At 44.1% G+C, this 21,316-nt stretch overlaps 1 protein-coding gene and 1 long non-coding RNA gene across 2 annotated transcripts in view; one reads left to right on the top strand and one right to left on the bottom strand.

The window, feature by feature from the left end:
- The window catches only part of LOC311020526, a 12,081-nt gene extending 9,915 nt beyond the window's left edge, over positions 1-2,166 (bottom strand). The window contains exons 1-2 of the long non-coding RNA XR_014597909.1: positions 1,696-2,166; positions 93-215 (exon numbers count right to left, since the gene is read on the bottom strand). This is a non-coding gene — a long non-coding RNA (uncharacterized lncRNA). The remainder of the gene's footprint in view (positions 1-92; positions 216-1,695) is intronic.
- A 153-nt stretch (positions 2,167-2,319) lies between these two features.
- On the top strand, positions 2,320-6,127 carry six3a (SIX homeobox 3a). The gene is made up of 2 exons (XM_084020605.1): positions 2,320-4,024; positions 5,909-6,127. Exons 1-2 carry the CDS (start codon positions 3,333-3,335, stop codon positions 6,099-6,101), a joined length of 885 nt encoding a protein of 294 aa, XP_083876731.1. The 5' UTR covers positions 2,320-3,332; the 3' UTR covers positions 6,102-6,127.
- The last annotated feature ends 15,189 nt before the right edge of the window (positions 6,128-21,316 follow it).

The raw sequence follows: 21,316 nt of genomic DNA on the forward strand, positions 1-21,316 counted from the left end.
GAATGCACGTGTTGTCGCATTAAAAACCACAAAGTTTGAAGTCAAGTCAAAGGAATAATGAAAATGAACAAGGTGATTTATTCGGTACGTACCCGTGGTTGCTGTAAAGTGTCGCCCTGTGTATTGTTGAGATGAATCCAGGGATGGAGCAGCAGGCACATGAGTCTGTCCCGTGTTTGCCAGGGAGGGGGTGTGCTGCCTGTTCTGGCCAGCCTCTGCCAAACCGGGGTCAAAGAGGGAGCAAAAAAGAAAACAAGACCCCTTTTCTCCCGTGCCTTCTTTCTCTTTCCCTCTTACCTTTTACAGTCAACACCTTTTCCTTTCTTTCTCTCATCCGGTCCCCCTTCTCTCTCCCTCACACGCACATGACGTAACATCAGCATTGTTTATTTGCTCCCCTTATTGGGAACAGGCTGATAATGACAATAGCTAATTGGCAATTAACCAGCAAGGCAACTCGCATCCCCCGCGCGCAACAGTAACTGTTGAAGCCACACTGTGGTGTTTCTTAAACAGCAAAGAAGTAACTTTATTCCAATAAAAGTTTTGCAAACAAAGTCTGACATGGAGATTTACGTCTGTCTGCTTGACCGACGCGTCATCGGTGTTTTTGGAGGGGGAAATGCTGTTTGTGTTGTCGCGTCTGGAGGTTTCGGCTGTAAGTAAACGGAGAAGACGCTAAATGCTCGATGTGCTTTCAGAGCTCTCAGCCCCCGCTGCTCGGAACATTCAGCGAGCCCTCGGATAAACACACAATTACGGCAGGTGAATAAACTTGTTTGGGGAGGGTGGGGGGGTGTTAATTACATGCGTGGCGTAAACAAAAGCCATGTAAAAGAATGTGAATTAGCACTGGCTTCCCCCCCCCCCTCTCCAATCCCCATTCAGGTTTTACATTTCACCTCTCGTCTTTTCTAGGAGTGATTTCCGAATTGCCTGCGAGGGCTTCTCCCAAACAAGGCTGCTCCAAAACATAATCTGGGTAATACCTCCAGCCTTGGCTTGAATGGTGATCACTTAAGTTGGTGCACCAGGAACCCGGTCAGGTGTGGCTTTGCATATTCGGAGTAGTGCTGCTTAAGCCTGCCACTCTCAACCTAAATTTTGGGGTCATGCGTGCATGTGTGAGGAAGAGAGAGAGAGAGAGAGAGAGAGAGAGAGAGAGAGAGAGAGAGAGAGAGAGAGAGAGAGAGAGAGAGAGAGAGAGAGCAAGGGGGGGGGGGGGGGGGGGGGTATAGGCTAGGAGGTTAGTTTTAACACCAGCATGAAAATACCAGCCTTTGCTTCCAGTCCACGGAGCTTTCCATCGGGACCAATTCAAGTGCCACTAGGAATTAGTTCTCCCGAGGTTCGTACAACTGCACAGGTCTGGTCCACCACCCTACACCCATCCCGCGCGCTCGCGCACGCGCACGCACAAACCAAACGCCTGACCCCTCCGACAGGATCATCACAACCCCTGGTCCGTATCACATACACCCACGGACGTTTGCACAACGCGCGTGCACCCGCCTAGGTGCAGGAGTTAAAGGTATACCCCAAAACACCCGCCGTGCGTAAAAGTGCGTAAACGTGCGTAACTGCTCGCTCACACCCGCGGTTGTTAAAAAAAAAGTATGTCATGTTAAGGTGAAACGGTGAACATAAACAGGTAGAGCCCTGACTGCGCATGCATGTCGGGCTTGGTCTACTCACTGTCCCTCCAGGCTTGAAGTCGGTGGTCTATCTGGCCAGCCCCCGGAGAATGTGCAAATCTGAGAGAGGGAAGGAAAAAGTTTTGAATTCCTGAATGATTTTGTAGAAAGGCGGCTTAGGATCATTATGTCAGCTTTATTGAGGGCGGATTAAGCGGAGTCTAGATGCTACGCCTCGTACACGGCCCTTTCACAATGTGAGCACTGTTCGTGTTGGAGTGAACTCACACTATTTTAACACCCTATAAGCCCTGTCTAAATATGAAGCGGTTTTAACCATAAACATGAAAATCACACCGTCGTGGCTACTGCTGTAAGCCGAACCCTGTGACTGGATGTGGACATTGATCATGTCCTTACCACTAGATCAAATACATGAAAACTGCTTTTATGCCCCACAAGAAGCTTTCATGTTGCCATTTGATTGTAGTTCCAATACTAATGGTATTAATTAGAGGGCTTTACTATTAAAAAAAAAAAAAAAAAAAAAAAACCCGTGATAAAACGGTGGCATTTAAGGGGTCTGGCAAATGAGTTTTCGAACTGAAGCGCCGTGATCATTGTTTAATCAACACAACGCCTCGCATCGACATTCATTTGGAACAATAAATTGTGTTGGTTGGAGAGGAGGCGGCGGGCAGGGGGCCAGGCTGCGCCCGGCGTCCCGGAGGCAAGGCCGGGGACAGCGTGAGGGGGAGCGGCGTCAGACTGCAGCCTGCACCCGGACCAGCAGCCCGTCAAACACACAGTGACCACACACATCAGCGAGTCCGCTTTAAGGTCGTGCTCACGACATGTCAGAAAACTGCGGTCGTGCAGTGTCTTTAAGATCATCGACAGGTCCAGGGCAAACGATTAAAGAATATTGTCATAATTTGATCTTTTGGAGAGAAAGGAGAAAAATTAAAAACAAAATAGAAAACAATAACATAAATGTAAAGGAACGACGTAGAGGAACTTAACGCCTTCCTTTCCCTCGCTCCAAAATGAATGATAAAAAAATATATTTAAAAAAAAAAAAAGTAGCTACGGGAAAAAAAACTGTACGAAAATAATGTGCAAATGGACTCGCTTCTATTCAAAACGTGTATTCCGGAGTTGCAGTCATTGGTTGTCCATTTGTCACCCCTTTTAAAGCTCCCTCTGCCTCCCTCCCTCCCTCCTCGGCTAAGCATCTCCAGTCTACATATCTTCTTTAGCTTTAACGAGCCTCGTTAAGATCGCAATAATATTCCACCCTCTAATTGCTCATTCCATTCAGCAGATAGGCGAGCATTGGCTTGTGCCTGATGCGCGCGGTGCGGTGGGAGGGTTGCTGTGGAGATCGGAGACTCTGATAACCCCCCGTGCGTGCTGCACAAGTGGTGAAAGCCTCGCGCTACGTACTGGCTAATGATTGGCACGCTTGACAGTGATTGGCAGGGCTGCCATGACAACGCTACAACGACACCAAGAAGACCAATAGAAAAGGGAAACAAAATGTTTCAATGCTACACTCAACGGCGGATTTAGGGGGGAGATATTATGAGGCTGGTGTCATTAGGCGATAGCCATTGAATCATTCAGTCTTTTTTACTGGCCGTATTTTTTCGGTTTCTCCTTTTTCTCGATAATTTTCCCCCCTCTCAGGTCATTTCCATGGTTTTCAGATCTCCTTTAGAGCTTTATCCCTCCCATTTCTTCCTGCCAAACTTCGCTGATCGCCCTGTGCTCCTGGCGAACAGCGCTCCCACCACCAGGTCTCCAGAAGACTTGTCCATGTTTCAGCTACCGACACTCAACTTCTCCCCGGAGCAGGTGGCGAGCGTCTGCGAGACGCTGGAGGAGACCGGGGACATCGAGCGGCTGGGCCGTTTCCTCTGGTCGCTGCCCGTGGCTCCGGGAGCGTGCGAGGCGATCAACAAGCACGAGTCCATCCTGCGCGCCCGGGCCGTGGTGGCGTTCCACACGGGGAATTTCAGAGACCTGTACCACATCCTGGAGAACCACAAGTTCACCAAGGACTCGCACGGCAAACTGCAGGCCATGTGGCTGGAAGCGCACTACCAGGAGGCTGAGAAGCTCCGCGGTCGTCCCCTCGGACCGGTCGATAAGTACCGGGTGCGGAAGAAGTTTCCGCTGCCGCGGACCATCTGGGACGGCGAGCAGAAGACGCACTGTTTCAAAGAGAGGACACGGAGCCTGCTGAGGGAGTGGTACCTTCAGGACCCGTATCCGAACCCCAGCAAGAAAAGGGAACTGGCTCAAGCCACTGGACTCACTCCTACACAGGTCGGAAACTGGTTTAAAAACCGGAGGCAACGAGACAGAGCCGCGGCGGCTAAAAACAGGTTGGTCATTTTTCTCTCTTTTGCTGTAAAAACACAACAATGTAAAAACAAGTTCGACTAAAATGCATAAAAAATATAAAATATATATATTTATTTGAAGACAGGAGGCTTTTATGAAACGTGTGTTGTGTTTACGGGCAGTGCAGAGAGGAAGGGAGAAGAAGAGCGTGTGTGCAGGGGGAGGGAGCAGGCTGCGGCGACATGTTTGTTATGAAGGGAAATCAGGACGAACACCGAAAACACGATTTATGCTGTTATTAATATCGCAAACTGTCCATATATCCCCCAAAAAATACATTATGCTTTTGTTTTAACTTAGAAGAGCTTCCAACGCATTTTCCGGCAGATATGCACTTTGCATGTATTTTTGATCAGAGTATGGAATTATCAGCTGTGTAAATACACTATTAATGTCAAACCTAAACTAAAAATGTTGTTTTTAAATGACTCAGAATAATACAAAACAATGATTATATAATCCTAAATGCTGTTAAACCGAAGGGGCGATTATTGCATCGTGTTTTATTTAATAGAAACCGCTTGTTTAATTTGTCTTTATAGTAAAAGTATTCAATATCATGACAGAGTGCAATAATTATAAACATGATATATTAATTATAACCATAATTTAGATGACACTATGTAAACATCAGTTATTTTTAATCAGTAAAAGCAAAAGGTATAAAATAAACGTCGTAATAAGTCTTAATATTTATTCAGCCAAACGTTGAATAGGTCTAGTATAGACACCTTTAAATACATAAGAAATGTGTGTTTTCTAATTAATTTGAAATATGTTTGTGTTTGCTACCAAAGCTATGTGATGATCTATTTTAGCTACACGGCGTGTACTAGCAACATTTATACACAATGGTGCATTGGTCCTTTTAACGTCACATGTTATTTAGCATCGCTGAAAATAAAAGATTATCCCAAAGGATAACAGAGATATTATTGATATTACTCGACTAAAATTGAGCATGCGTATTAAGGCATTTGAAGACATAGGCTGTATTCATAACATTAAGTGTGGTATCATTCCATTGAAATGCCATAATTGATTAGAAAATACCTCAGAGAGTACTAAGCCATATGAACACTATTCTAATCTTTTTTTTTTTTTTTTGCTAAATGAAGAGATATATTTCCAGCCTGATTTGATCCCGCCGTGATGGAGTTATTATCATGAGTGGATTGGAGATAAACATTTAGGGCGATTGGAATAACCTGGATCCCAACGTCACTCACACTTCCACTTCCATCAGACTAAAATACATCTGTGTCAAAGCCTCACCACATTATATTTTTTTTGTTGCGTTTGGACCGAAGCCCTATATTTTCCTGAACACATAATAATAATCTTGTTATGAAACTGCAGAATCGTGAAGCTTCACGAGATAAATCAAACTGAGTAAAACTAGTAAACGTGGAGGAAACCGCTGACGCACCAGAATAGGGACAAAATCAGAATGTTGTTCTAAAGAGTGCCATCAAACTGATTTATAAAGACACGAAGTTGGATAAAAGCTTGTTTTTCTTTCCCTCGAAGCGATAGTATGCTACGCGTGATTTAAACCCCAGATTGCTGACTTGCGCGTTGATCACGCCTGTGATGTAGAAAGAGAAAACAAAACAAAAACTCGCTGCATTTCTTCCAACATTTGGGAGTCTAAATAGTGCTGTGTTTTGTCCCCTGAAAGCTGGCTATTTGATAAAAGCATGCATGCATGGCTGGGGCCGGCAGGGGGAAAGAAAGGCGAGTTTGAACCCCTATTTTGCAGGAGGAGGGGAAGGGGGACATTCTCAGGTCTAATTGCCATTTCTCTCATTTTTTCCCTTCCTTTTCTCTCCCCCTCCTCCCCTCCTGCTTCTTTTCTTCTCCAGGCTCCAACACCAAGCAATAGGACCGAGCGGTATGAGGTCCCTGTCGGAGGCCGGCCTCACCCCTCACAGCTCGGCGGAGTCGCCTTCGACCGCGGCCAGTCCGACCACCAGCGTTTCCAGTATGACAGAGCGAGTTGATACTGGGACGTCCATCCTGTCCGTCACATCCAGCGACTCGGAGTGCGATGTATGATAAGAGAGAGGAGAAAAAAACACACACACGCGCAAAAACAAACAAAAAGAGAAATATTTACAGGGAAAATGGACCTGAGAGGAAGAGAAAAAAAAGACTTATGAAATATCGCGGATGAAAAAGGACCGATTGATATAAATATTAAAATAAAAAGAGATAAAAGCACGTCGTTTTTTTTTTGTTTTGTTTTGTTTTTGTTTTGTTTTTTATTAAGAAGCGCTTTCAAAGGACCCACGCCTCCCCCTCCTCTTCATACCCCCACACCACCACCACCACTAGACTACTTGCATGATGTCTTTTTATTTTTCATTTTGTAATCAGGGAGAATAACCTGAATGCAAGATTCTCCATCAGGAAACATCGATCAGAGGGAATAAAAACAGATCGTCTTGGTGTCTTCGTCGCTCTTTTTTTTTTTTTTTTTTTTTTTTTGTCCTCATCTCCGTTTTAAGTCCAAGTGCTGCTGCTGATGATGATGGTGATGATGATGACGGCGAAGCAGCCGCCATGCAGACAAGATGCAATCCTGTTTTACTTTGTGTTCATCAGACAATCATTTTAAGTCGTAAGCACCTTTTTAAATACACTTCTGTCACTGCCTGTGTGGGGTACATGGTCAAAAAAAAAAAAGAAAAAAAAAGAAAAAGAAATGTCGAACGAAATCGTTTATGACTGTATCAGATTTTTATTTTCAAAATTTTATATTGAATTATGTATATCTCAAATAATGCGATCATTCTCCCGGTCTGTAATATACGTGTAGAAATATGCTTGTACATAATTGATGCTCTCCCCCTCCTCCCTCCCCCTCTCTCATCCTCTTTTCTATCCCTTCCTCACTTTTCTTGACTTGGTGTTCCTACATAAAATATTTGTCAAAACTTACAACTCAAGTGCTCTAGGCGTTTTTGTTGATTTTGGTTGTTTTGTTGGGGGGGAGGGGGGGATTGATAATGGACATATGTTACCAGTCACATTTATGCAAAGAAAGAACTATATGAAAAGTGGAATTGCTTGTTATTACTACATTTATTCAAGTCTACGGGCTGCCCCCCCTCCTTCCTCTCCTCCCAGCCGCCCCAGGGTCGCCCAAAGCGCTTATTCACATTAGCCCATTCAATGTTTCTTTCTTGCGTGGTTATTATGTTAATGTACCATACATCTCTGAATCAAATACAGTATTCAATTTGCTATACCTCTTTGCATGATGTCTATCTCTCCATCCGATTACGGATAAGGACATTGATAAGTGGTTAAACACATGTTCCTATTGGCTCATTATTGGTTTGTGGAGCGTTCATGGTCGTCGTGGCTTTACGCGCTCCCGGACCGGGTTCCGCACTCACCTTAAAAGGAGTTTGATTGTTTATTTTATTTATTTTTATTCCCGGGATCAATTACAGTTCATCGGATGTTGGTGTGAACCATTTGGTCGAAACGCTGTGATTAAAATTGGATTTTATTTTTTTTCTCCAAAAGTCACACTTTTACCTCTTCCCTTATTTATTTATCATTGCAGCCCTTCGTTCAAACTGAAGGGACGCAGGTAGAACCGCGGCTGTTACACGGCCGCCTCTGTACGCTGCGCACATTCTGGCAAACGTCAACGTCATGCAGCACTTAAAAATGTGAGTGCTATTTCCCCTTTTGTTTACCGTTGCTAGTGAATACAGAAATTAAGTAAACGCGCCATTAAATGGGCTAATCACGATGGGACTCCTCCCCTGTCCCAATCTCCCATTGTGGCCCGCTGAAAAGAGCTTTTCTTCCTCGGACGAGAACCATTTCCCCCCTCCAAAAAAAAAAGAAGAAAAAAAAGAAGAAAAAACGGCTTTCTCTCCTGCAGTCCCCTTTCCATCTAAATCCCCAACCAATTACGCAGTAGACTAGCGCACATTTTGCTATAGGACACTGTTGCAGGAGCTCTAGTTGTGCTCGGATGGGTGGAAACACTTGTTTTTTAGCTTCCTAGAAGCGGCGCCGAGGATTCCCTCGTGTAAACAAGGACGCTGTATTAACTGCAGGCAGCTCTGCGATACGCGTCGAGGGTCTGCGAGTGTTGCAGCCGCGTCTTTAGCAGCAGAAAGTAGGACAGAGGCTGCTGTTCGGCTCAGGGACACCGCAGGACTCTCTTTAGACACACATGCAGCTCTTTCGCCACCGATGTCACCCTGACACTTGATTGCAATGAGACAACAAAAGCTGTGGTGTCACGGAGGAAAAGGGATGCTTAGATATTTTCACAGGATGTTTGGCAATTTTATGCAAAGTCTGAACGTTTGTTTGTAAAATACTGTGGAGGGTAAAAGCGGATATTTAACATTTAGAATAGAAAGAAGGAAAGCCAGTTTCATACAAACGCGCGCCTGTAATTAGAGTCATTTGTTCATCTAATGGCTATAAGTTATTAACAAGCAGGCTTAACCTTAATTATAGCCCCTACAACTAGTTGTTCAATATTTGTTTTATTATCGTGTGCAGAAATCCTCTCCGCCAAATGTGAGATCCAGTTTGACAAAAGTTAAGTGTTATAAAAAGTAGACCCCCCACTCCAATCTTATCGGCCTCCACTGGATTAAACGGGCACTATCTGCACGCATGCGTCTCCCTCAGACGGATAGCAATCAAAACACAAAAACAAGTGTGTCAAAAGCTTCAGCCTTTCGACTCAATGGGCCTGTGATCCTGAAACAACCGAGGTGCAGACAAACGCGCGGCTCTGCTCCCCGCCCGGCTGAAACAAACCGCCGCGCTCGTTTGCCAGATGAGGTAAATCTGGATCCCTATTTTAAACCCATTCCGGGTCTTAAATCGGCCTGCCGGAGACAGATAGGCCCTATCAAGAGCACCGAGGGGCCATGGCACCGCCGCACCACCAGACCCTTATCACCCCCCCCTGCCTCTCCATTTACGCACTCCACAAGTTTTATTGGCAGCGACAAGTCCCGGCTATGATTGAGATTAAATTAATCGTAAAACTGAAGAGCATTTTTTTTTTATCGGCAAAGGAGGACACGAGGATTAGAGCCCTATCTAAGAGATGGAGCCACAGATAGAGACTCATGAATAATAATAATAATAAAAAGGGAGAAAAAAAATACAAGCGATGAATGGGCTTAATTTGTGCAACGTTACTTTAATTATCCAAAAGGCTCTGGGAACACGGCGTGAAGACGCAGATACCAAAACGTCACTGCTTTATAGAAACAAAAGGCAACGTGTTTGTTTGAAGTGTTGAAGAACAGTCAGCTAAAGATGGAAACTTTGCAGTCGCCTAAACCCTTTAAAGGGTCCGTAAAGGCACCAGCAAACTATGGTTTGAAGGAATATTCGAAGATGCGTGTAAACAGGTACATGGCAGACATGTAGGCCGAAGTGGCAGAAGCAGCTACAACAAAAAAGAAAAGAGAAAAAAAAAGAGTGCTGGAAGTGTGAGTCTATCTGTTGCTGGCTGGGGTCATTAACAGTGGGGGAGCTCTTGTTCGTGATCTGTCAACTCAAATATGGATCACAAGACAAAGGAACTTAGCGAGGAGTAATCCCTGTGTGTGATACTTACATGAGAGTAAACGAGAATGTGAGACAAGTGCGGCAACAATGGAGAATCGCATGTTTCCCCTCGTTTCGCTTCCCGGCGTTGTTCTTGTTGCTGTTGTTGCGTCTATCTGTCGGACGCTTTTACGTCACGACTTTCAGACTTAAAGTGATTTGAACTTCAGGGGGGGAGGAAAAGACAAACCCTCTGCTGAAACAGATTTTTCTGTTCGGATTGCCGGTTTTCTTGCGTCGTGGTGATCCGATTAGAGGTCATAGATTACCTTCCTTTTCATTCCGAACCACAGCATCTTGTGTACCGAAGTTAATGCAGGCGCTGTCAGGCCCACTAGCGAACAAGAGGAAGGAGGAGGAGGGGAGGGGGGCTATTAAGCCGGAGTCTGGCGGTGAGAAATACTTGCCCTGCCCTGTTTTTTCTCGGATTTCACCGGTTAACTGAACACAACTTTCCTATTGGTGTGTATTCATGCAGCACCCAAAGAGCACCACTTTCCCTATAGCCTCAGCAGCGCGGCTGTCAGTGCAGGAATGAGCAGGGGCCCTTTGGACGAAACTTTCTGCTCTCACTCTCTGCGTTGCTCAATAGGCAAGACGCAGGGCTGCAGCATTCCTCCTGGCTGAGTGGTAATTCATACTAAGTTACAAGACCATGACCTGTCGCTTTCAGACGGACGGCCGTTGTTTGTCTCCTCTTCTAAGTTATCATGTGAAATATTAGTAGCGAGGAGGCATCCTCGGAAAAGCGCCAAAACAACAGTCTCATCACATGTCCACGTCACGCTCACACCTAAATCCCAACCGTGCTGCAACACACTGTAGAGGAATTTCTTTTTACACCATTTTAGTCATATTACAGGGATTACGGGAGATTTGAAAAAAAAGCATCAATAATTAGTTGTAATGATACAAATTAGGTTATATACCAGTGGTGACGTGTGGATGGGGTCAGGTCAGCAGCCGAAGATCTGTGACATCTTCAGTCTTTCTGCAATTCCGATTAAGTGTGTCCGATGTGCGTAAATTGTGCGCGCTTTTTTTTTTTTTTTACCAATGCCGGGCGCCATGCACCTGCTGCTTGTTGTCAACTGATCACCCCCCACCCCCCATTACACACACACACACACACACACACACACACACACACACACACACACACACACACACACACACACACACATTACGCACGCTCTTTCTCTCTCCCTCTCTCTATGACGGGGCCAGTGTCCTATTAAATTGTAATTTGGAGGGCTCACAAGGCAGGAGGCGATGATACACGATCAGTGGCGTATAGCTTTCATTATGTGTGCTACCGTATAGACAGATGGATCTCTCTCTTTCATAGTCAGTTGGGAGGTGTGTGTGTGTGTGTGTGTGTGTGTGTGTGTGTGTGTGTGTGTGTGTGTGTGTGTGGGGGGGGGGTGTCAAGAAATACTTCAGTCTAATGCTTATTAGTGTGGACTGCCATTGCACAAGCCTCATCTTTTTAAAACAAGCATAACATGAAAGCAACCCAAGTCTGGCTTACTCAAGCGAACACGACCCCCCCCCCCCCCCCCCCCTACCCTTCTCGCGCACACGTGCACGCGCGTATAGCCCTACACTGACATCACATATGGGGGGCTGTGTGTGTGTGTGTGTGTGTGTGTGCGTTGGGGTGGGGTGGGGGCGCTCGGTGCAGGCTGTGATCTCTCGCCTTGTGCACACCGAGTGGACAGAGGGCTGAGCAGCTTAAATAGAGCCCCAGCACCTGTGTTTTCTACCGCCGTTCTCAGGCCTCCTTGGCATGGCACGGAACCGCACAGCACTGATGTATGCCCGCGAACACGCAGACGTTACACAAGCACACACACACACACACACACACACACACACACACACACACACACACACACACACACACACACACACACACACACACACACACACACACACACACACCATGTGGCAGAAATAAAAGAGGAAAGGATGTGGGAGTTTATCTTCAGAATTAAGCTACAATGAATAATTCAAATGAAATCCCCCCCATATTGTGGGTTTACACGCTGCGTCCCCTCTCCCACTCATGTTGTGGTTTAAGATTATTATTAACCAAATTAAATATGCAGCTTCTAACCAAGTGTGCCTGGTTGATCAAAGTCAACTGACCTGACCAGGTTTTACAAACACAATAAGGAATCCACATTTTAAAGGTGAATATAATTTGGCCCATTTGCTCTGATGCTTCATCTTTCAAAAAAGAAGATTTAGCAACAATAACATGGTAAATTCATACATAGTCTTAATAAAAAAGCATCATTTTCTGCATTTGTTTATTCGCAGGGAACCACTGTCAGACGCCATACTCTCGGACTGCGTTTTGGTGACACATCGCCCTTTTTACTCCCCCTATCCATGCCATGAATTGCTGATTGTTTCCTGCTCCGCCGCTGAACGCTATTGTCTGTCAGCTGGACCTCCCGCCCGTTCTGGTACTGAAAGCACCGGATGGACCTGGACACGGAGATCCGGTCCCGCTGTGCCCGAACATCTCACACATCTCCGCGAGGAGCGGAGGAGTAATATACGAATCTGAACGGAAACTGGGCCAACAACGTCGATCGGCACAATGACCTCCAAGGCCTTTGGCACTAAACACCGCATCTTTAAAAGGAAATAGACGAAAACAGACTCAAACAATACTTGGCACCCAAACCAAGACTGAAGAAAAGCCCATTTATGAGTCAAACTGAAAATGCATTGTTATAAAGTCTTTTTTTAAAGTCTGTTTCATTACTGTTCTGGATATTTCTGACGGAAAATCATTATATGTTCATCGTGTCATATGTTATATATGTAGATGCAATTGTCATCCAACTGGAGATTCTCTGTTGGCTCGTGTGCGTTGAAACCATCATGCTAAAATATGCATTGCACCATATCGGTTGAGCATATGTCACAGTGATGGGCCAAATATGTGACACGCCGTAAATAAACCCAACAATAACATCCGGGCTGTAGTATACAGCCTGTCTGGTGACACGGCTCCTTTCTGTGCCCGTGCACTTAACGAAAGGTCGGGGATTGACTGAGGCCTGGGCGCGTTTATCAATTTAACCTCCATTTACAAAGCTATGGGATGGATTACACCGGATGCCTGGCTCAGCAACAGCCCCGACCAGAGGGAAGTGCGGGAGTCCGCTGTGAGGGGACCGCGGCGGGCCAGGCAGGTGCCAAACAGGCAAGGCTGGATGCTGAGCGAATCAGAGCCAAACGTGTTCCTCGACTGCCATCTAGCGGCATATTGGTGAATAACCATGATCCCATATCATCTCTTTCCAAGGTGCCACAGAAAAGGGAAGGACCAAAAATATACAACACTTGCTAGATTGCATTAAATGGAGACATTATACATTTATAATGCATAACTTTACGTTCCTCCAAATTTCAGCCCGTCACGTGTGTCGTCTTTGGAAATGTCTGTTTGAATAATGGCTGATAGAATAGTAGGGTAAGTGGATTTACCCCACTAGTGACAGCTCTCTATGTTCATGTTCATGTTATGTTCATAAAGGCAGCACCTCTGTTTAAGTTGGGCCTTCTGTCCTCCCCGTCAAATCCTCCTTGTGCTCCACTTGGAGTCGACGCTAACATTCGTCCCGACAAGCTTGCACTGCAGGGTCGACTGCCCACACATACACATGCATACTGTACGCACCCCGTACAGGGCACACTCATTAAAGTTTCATCGCATGAAAGTCGAATGATGTTGGAACACTGAACCGGCCTCTCCATTTAGTGCTAGATCAAGGATTCAGACGCCAGAGAGTGTAATGGAACCCACGATCCCTGGTTAATTTTTCAAAACTGATACCCAGAGTTTTACTGAGGCCGCCAAGGAGCCAAGTGACTGACTGCTGTGAGTGTGTGTGTGTGTGTGTGATGGTGGGCCCGGTGGTGGAGGCAGTGGTGGTGAGAAGGGGAGGAATAATGGTGTCCGCTGGAGCGCGGCCTTTTAGAGTTTAACTCCCCTATTATGGGGAGCCGGGGCGGGGGGAGGGAGAGGACAGAGAGCAGGCAACAGAGAAGGGTTCACTGTAAATGGACAGTAAAACGCTCGAGGCAAATAGACTTGAATCCGCCATTAAATGTTTGGAGGAGGCAAAGGGTATGTCGGCATGTAACACGCCATGAGCAATGTCTTTTTCATTTCCCCACTTTGTACCCAGTCATATGTCCCAAAACGGTTTCAGCCTCATTTGTACGAGCGAGCTTTATCCGGGGTCACTGGAGTTGGTTTACATTTCCGCCAGCTCGGTGATTTGATGGAGATACATCCAACTTTCACAGACTTATTAGCTAGAGCCTGGAGGTAGAAGAAGAAAAATGATTGGATCCTTGTTCCTTTTAAAAGCCTGTATACCTACAGAATACCAACAAGGTGAACAAATGAATGCAATATAAACAAACACATTGCACCCTGTGGAAACATATAACAGGACATACCTTAATACTGTATGAGAAGCCAAAGTAGATGTTTTCCCACTGTCCACGTGTGTCCTCACATGTTCGCTCCCACTTCCTCCAACTGAAAGGTTTTGCTTGTCAGAGCTGCTCTTGGATGGAGATTAACCATCTGGAAAAAAAGGGAGAAAGTTTAATGACATTTCTGGTTCAAACTCACGCTTCGCAATTCAATTGTCTATGAGAGCATCTGCTTTAAAGGGCGCATGTAAGATGTACCTTGCTGGTTAATAACCAGCTCAGGGCTCTGGAGGCCCTCGCCTGAAGTGTGCTGTTTTGTCCGACCACTTTTTCTATTTTTAATAGGCTCCCCCCGTACATGAGTCAGTCGCGGGAGCATCTTTAAAGTTGCTCTTTAAAAACTGCATTCTGTCCCGAGGTGGCCTCCAAAACGCATGCATTATTGAAGCACGCACCGGCCTTGTCCTCCGCACTCCCTCCACTCAGTCCAGTTCAGCAAACACCAGCAGCTGCACGGCTCCCACAAGAGCCGAGCGAGGGGGAAGCAAAACGCAGGGCGGGTGGTTGGTGGAGCTCGGAGACCTGCTGTAGGACCGTGGAGGGGGGAGAAAGAGGAGCAGTTACAGGTCAAAGCAGCAAATATCCATCCCATCATCACACTACCACTGACGTTCAGTTGATGTCCAGCTCGGGAATGTTCATCAGAGAGGTGATTCATATTAAGGTGAACATGATCACGCAGAAACATCTAGGAGAAGATGATGAATGACTTTATCACCATAAAACACAGAATAATACTTCATCTGGTGTGTTACTTATTTAGAGATATGCTGTATAATTGGATCATTATGTTTCAGATTGCAATATTCTGTATTAATCCAACATCAAAGACTTTTTGTCAGTATCTGCTTCACACACACACACACACACACACACACACACACACACACACACACACACACACACACACACACACGATCACAAAGCAAATATGAGCGGTTGCAGAGAGAACTGAGAGAGGGCAAAGGGAGAGGTTGAGTGCTGTGTAAATGGTCAATTGGCTTAACTCAGTGGTGTCTGTTCTTGGTGTGACGATGTCAGCGGGCAATGTGCAAATGTGCACTCTTTTGATTTGCCTGATGTAATCCTCTCCAGCATGGTGGTGGCCCATGAAGCCCCAGGGAGGAGAGATGAGTGATGTCAGATAGTGTTTGTTCTGGGATTAAGATATCACTTCCACACTTTCATTCAATCAAATGTCACACGTGTGCCGACTGCAAACACTGTATGTATGTATATGTATATATATATATATATATATATATATATATATATATATATATATGTGTGTGTGTGTGTGTGTGTGTGTGTGTGTGTGTGTGTGTGTGTGTGTGTGTGTGGGAATGCACATGCAGGAACATATTCTTCAGGCCCGCTCTCACGCTGTCCTTCTCAGTGATGTTACACTGCCATCTAGTGAGCTATAATAACTCACATTCACACTTACCTGGAACACATTATGAAGTTGCTACAAAAGGATTGTTTTTTCCTTTTATTTTAAGTATTTAATAAATTAATGTCAAATTAATTTGTGAGAGTGACTTTTCAGGCCTTTCAAGTTTACACAATTAAAACTGTCAAAATATTTGTCGCCACTAAAAATTACTCATTGTAAATATTTATAATCTAATATTAATATATAAATATTTTGGTAGGTATCATATGACCACATCTTTTTGTTATTGCTGACTGTTTGTGTACGATCATCATCATGCAAATACCACTGTCCCCAGATGAGCTTTTATATAACGATGGTTGGGATAAGTAAACGTTTGGTACGTCTTCAAATAACGTTTTTTCTTTCCCGGCCAAGCAGCAGTCAAAATAAATGCCTTACTTTAACCACAAGGGGTCGTCGTGAGCTCAATCATAACCTGCGTGTGACTTGATTCATGAGACGCTCAGATGGAAGTGAAACTGAGGGACGCGCACAACAACAGAGTGACAGAAGACATTACACGGGGAACTACTCGCTCTGTAGCACACGCAGCCTCCCTGCTGTCCGCACGAGCTGTTAATGGCATTCATGGCTTCCAGATCTATTCCAGTAGTTGCATGTGTGTGTGTCAAGTCAAGTGTACAATAAATTACAAATGGTGTATAAAGAAGCTTTAAGGTCACACACCCCACACACACACACACACACACACACACACACACACACACACACACACACACACACACACACACACACACACACACACACACACACACACACCCCTCCATGCCTACCTCTCATTGTGGAGTGAAATTATACCCGTGGCATGTTTTCTGCATTTCTCACTACAAAATTGCTTTGGCTGAAACCCAGGAGCGTTTGAAGTGCAGTGGAGAAGCTAATGAAGCAGCAAGTGAACGGCAAGAAAAGCAAAAAGAGACTTCAAGCAGCTGCCACTGCTGTGAGTGAGAACCCCTCCCCCCCAAAAAACAACAACAACAAGAGGAGTCTACGGCTTGGAAACCAGTCGAGGGGAAGTTATCAGGAAGAGGAAGATCGATGGAAGGAGGAGGAAATACACTGCCATTGTCCCTTAACAAAACACAAATTAAATGATAATGTGGACGTGTAAGATATTTGAAGACACTGGAAATACTGCATCTGCTATCAAATATCATCCATTTCAATCACCTTGTCTTTTTTCCATCACAGAAAGAGAACATTTTCAGAACAACAATCTGGGAAGCATGCAACATACAGTATCCTAGTTAGAGAAACACATCACATCTACACACCCTCATCATGTTTTTACAGCGAGATAAGTGGAGTTATTATACAGAAAAGTGAATTGTTGGTTTATTCAACCTTTATTTATCCAGGGTGGATCAATATGAGTCTTGTTTTTAACTTTTTGTATCAGTGCCATGTTACAGAAGTAGTTACAGAACAAATGCACTGGTCTGTGTTATTAGCTCCACTTATCTCTCTTTGTAAACATGATGAAGGTGTGTGTGTGTGTGTGTGTGTGTGTGTGTGTCTGTGTGTGTACAGCACGTTTTTCTCACCCATATAATAATCTTTAACCGTCTTTTTATATTTAAAACATTTTTCGAATGCTGGCTGACTTTGCTTCCCCACAGAGTGCCGACTGCAGTATCACATCCCAGCTGTGCTATCTTTTGTGTTTACCAGGGTTTGTTCCCCGCTTCACACACATGCAGTTACACTTTCTATTCACCAGGGGGAAGCCAGGGGTTACCTTTCATCACGTCTACTCTGAGGTTAAGTTTGTCTTCAAAACAAATGTACACGGTCTTTAAATGGAGTGAACACATTGTGTCGGCGTGTATCTATGTAGTGTGCAAGAGCAGGGGTGGGATCACAAGCATCTGTGTCTCAGGCCACTGTGTGTTTATCGGTGTCATATGAAGACGTGTGTTTATAAAGCAGACACCTTCATTTATACTGACCTCATCTTCCCTTTCGCCTCCTTTTAACAGATCGGTTGCTACGGTTACAACCTTCTCTCCTCAGCTGTAAGGAATAGGAGTTAGAGGCCACGCTTCACAAACAAATGGACACTTTTACAAAATGATGAGGGTAAAGGGCATGATACGCATTTTTTTTTTTTTTGGTTTACAGTGTGCCTCTGAACTATTGCCCACCTAACTGTGAGTGGTATGAATGTTGTAATCTACAAATTATATGTCGTACCATCTGTCATAGTCTACCATGCAAATCTTTTTTCTTGAATAGTGCCAATATTACACACACACACACACACACACACACACACACACACACACACACACACACACACACTGTGTGCTGAGTCAACGGTCTGGCAGGTTGAACCCGTTAGTGTGTTTAGCTGGAAACAGATGAACCTGAACTGTACACACTCAAAGCGACAGGCCCAGTGTGCACAATCAACACCAATACTGATTGATCGAAATGAGAGCAAGCATCCTTGAACTGCTCCCGAGCTGGAGCGGCCAAACCCCACAGCAGGATGGGAATGAGTCGCACCACCTTTAATTACTTAAAGCAACAAGCGGTTTTCACGCCTCCCTCGTTATTATAATGATGTTGTCAGTGCCCTCGCCCGTTTCTGTTGAGTAATTTGGAAAGCATTATAGTGAAATATAATTCAAATGAGTTCACACGGGGAGAACTCCAAACGACGACAGTCAAATGATGTTATAATTCTACTTGCAATCTGTTTTCATTTTAACAAAGTGGAGAGTTTACACAACATTGAGAGTACAGTTGTAACATGCACATAGCCAGAACTTAACAGTTTTTGTATTTGTAGTTGGAATCGCTTGTGGCATTCATTTGTTTATCCTTTTCATTTGCCTTCCCGACAAAGCCTGAATTCATTATATAGCATGCAGATCTTGTCATCTAATGATGACTAGGCTTTTTGAAAAGGAAGTAAACAGAATGTCAGCAGCTGACGAGCCGACTCTAAAGAAAACGGCAGGGATTGTTTTATTAATAGTGTATCATAGAAATATTTATTCAAATGGTCCCAACAGTTCAAATTCAGCTCGATCTGCTTATATGATCCATCAGGAACCCTTTATTGCAGATCATTTTCTTCTGTTCACTAAAGCAAAAACATATAAACTATAAAACCTTATGAAGTTTTAGAAATCATATCTATTATGATAATAATGGATGTTTGAAATCACACTCTATTAGAAAGTAAAGTCCCTTCAACACCCAGAGGAGCGCCGATCCCACAAAATAGTGACCAGAGTGTTCATGTTCATATACATATAACAACATATCTGATTAACAACATAATTTAGGTGCTGGAATTGTCTTAAATTGATTCATATGTGTTTTCTTTAAAAACTGGGGTTTTATGTCCTGCCTGGTCAAACTGAAATGAAATTGAAATAAAAAAAACTAAAAAAAAAACTGCTTGACAAATTGTGCATCCTCATTTTTATGTTATTGTAATATCAGATGGCTGCTACTAACAATAATGAAAAGGGCGACTAAACTGATGAATGGGCTAGTTTTACATCAATTCATCTGAGTGACCCTCGGCACTGCTAGTTGATATAACATCAAGTAAAACGCCAGATAGGCCGCACGTAAAATATACGGCGCGCTATGAAAATCTTGTGCATGATTTAACCTGCCCCTTTGGTGTTTCCGAGCGAACACCCAGTGAAAGCATAAAGAATGGCGTAGTTAATCTCTACGCTGGACAGATTTAATGGAACGGTGTCAAGTGACAATAGCTGGAAAAGCCATCTGAGTGAACTTAATGCGATCAGAATAACCCGTGTCTGTCTCCCATCTAAGAATTTACAGTAAGGGAAAGAGCCCCAGAGAGCACACACACACACACACGCTCAAACAAGGACACACTAAAATTCTATATTTCAACAAAAAGTATAAATAACAATAAACAGTATAACACACTACAGCTGAGGCTGCTGATAATAAATGACAATGTAGAAGAAGCTATAATTGCACATGAATAAACACAGCAGTGTACAGCTACATTACAGTGTGTTATAAAGCATCTACTAACGTTTGTATGCCTATAAATGGCAGGATGCTTGTACTGTGTAAAATAAAGAAGCTAAAGAAGTTCAGTGTTTAACTCTAGCTGACACGTCTCTCCTGGTCTCATGTCTTGGCGAGGGCTGCAGAGATGGAAGTCGGGACTTGGTCTGCCAGCTGACCTTTGACCCAAGCAAAGGGCACCCGCGGTGTGCTTATGTATTTGTGAGAGTGTGTGTTTTGTAACAGTACGCGTCCAGCACACAGGGAGTGCATTAATGCTCACACTCCCCTGGCCATATCTCCCCGTCTCTCTCTCTCCCTCTCTTTTTTGACCGTAACTCTACACCGTGCACCCCCCCGACCCTCACTCCCCGAACCCCCTACTGTTTTATCCTGTTTTATGGGACACACCTGACACGCTAAGAATGCATAACGGTGGAGCAGAGGCTGAAATCAATGTACTCATCAATAAACATACCACTGGGTTTGACCTCGGTGTTGGAAGATTAAATAGAAACAGAACAAAAAAAGTGGAATGTGTTGGAGAAATGGCAACAGGTTCCCAACTTGTGTTTTAAATCTTTGACTCTTGTTGGTATTTGGATTGCCTTTAATGTTGCATACAAACCACCATCATACTGATGATTTTATTTTTCACCCTGTCTGGGTGCATGTGTATGATTTCATATTCATTAATGCCTGAAAGCACTGACCCGGTACTGACTGTTTCAGAAACACACATTTTTTATTTTCTTATTATATTTCGGTGCAGCCCAGAATACATTGTGAGTGTATTTAAAAAAAAAATAATAATAATAATAATAATAAAAAAATATATAGGTATTTTAAATCCTCTGTCTGCATGGACGAAATATATAACAATTATACATTGTACGCACATTATATTTGATACTAAAATATGTAAAATGATTGAAGATATAAGGTACATTTTATTTATGTGTTTACTATCCTGCAGCTCTTTCCAACTATCATTTTAGATGATCAAAGAATAATTCACATTTAACAGGACAGTTTCAGGGAGGAGGGAGGAGGTTCTCTTCACTGTTAACTGAGGTGGCAGTACAGTCCAGTACAGTCCAGTACAGATGCAGGAAAAGTGAATATGATAAACACATCGGATGAAAGGGATATCATGAAAGAATTCATGAAAAAATACATTATTTTCCTGCTTTTTTAATCTTACAGTCCAGGCCTCCCTTTAACCTAAAACTAAAACATATGAAGGTTTAAGTAAAGTTGTACACACCTTGTTGCTGTGGAGGCCTGCAGGTGAAAAGTCAGCATTTGATGATATTCCTCCCTCTTATGTCTGACTCAAACAGTTCCCACTTTGCAGTTGCAGTATATCAACTATAGTAAATCCCATCGGAATTACTCTCTTGTTAGTATAATCACCAACCTCTCCAGGCAACGAGTGGCATGAATTGTTGACAGATATTCATTGTATATCATCTTCACAGCCTGTCAACCAGTTTATGACAATGAACTGGGACGCTGCCTGGAATCAGAGGTCTGTCACTTGCCGCAAATTATCTGTGAAATGATTTTGGCCATCCTGAACTTCATCTGTAAACCGTCCACAACCCAGACGACCTGAGTTCAAGCCTCTCTGTTCTGCCGAAGCAAAACTGTGAATCTCACCCGGTTCTGA

Source organism: Eutrigla gurnardus, assembly GCF_963514095.1.
Source record: "Eutrigla gurnardus genome assembly, chromosome: 11".
Lineage (NCBI taxonomy): Eukaryota > Metazoa > Chordata > Actinopteri > Perciformes > Triglidae > Eutrigla > Eutrigla gurnardus.

Bases quoted from the DNA above. Each gene is read 5' to 3' on its own strand.
- six3a (XM_084020605.1), top strand. From the start codon at position 3,333: ATGGTTTTCAGATCTCCTTTAGAGCTTTATCCCTCCCATTTCTTCCTG. The intron at 4,025-5,908 runs GTTGGTCATTTT...TTTCTTCTCCAG, and splicing joins GCCGCGGCGGCTAAAAACAG to GCTCCAACACCAAGCAATAG.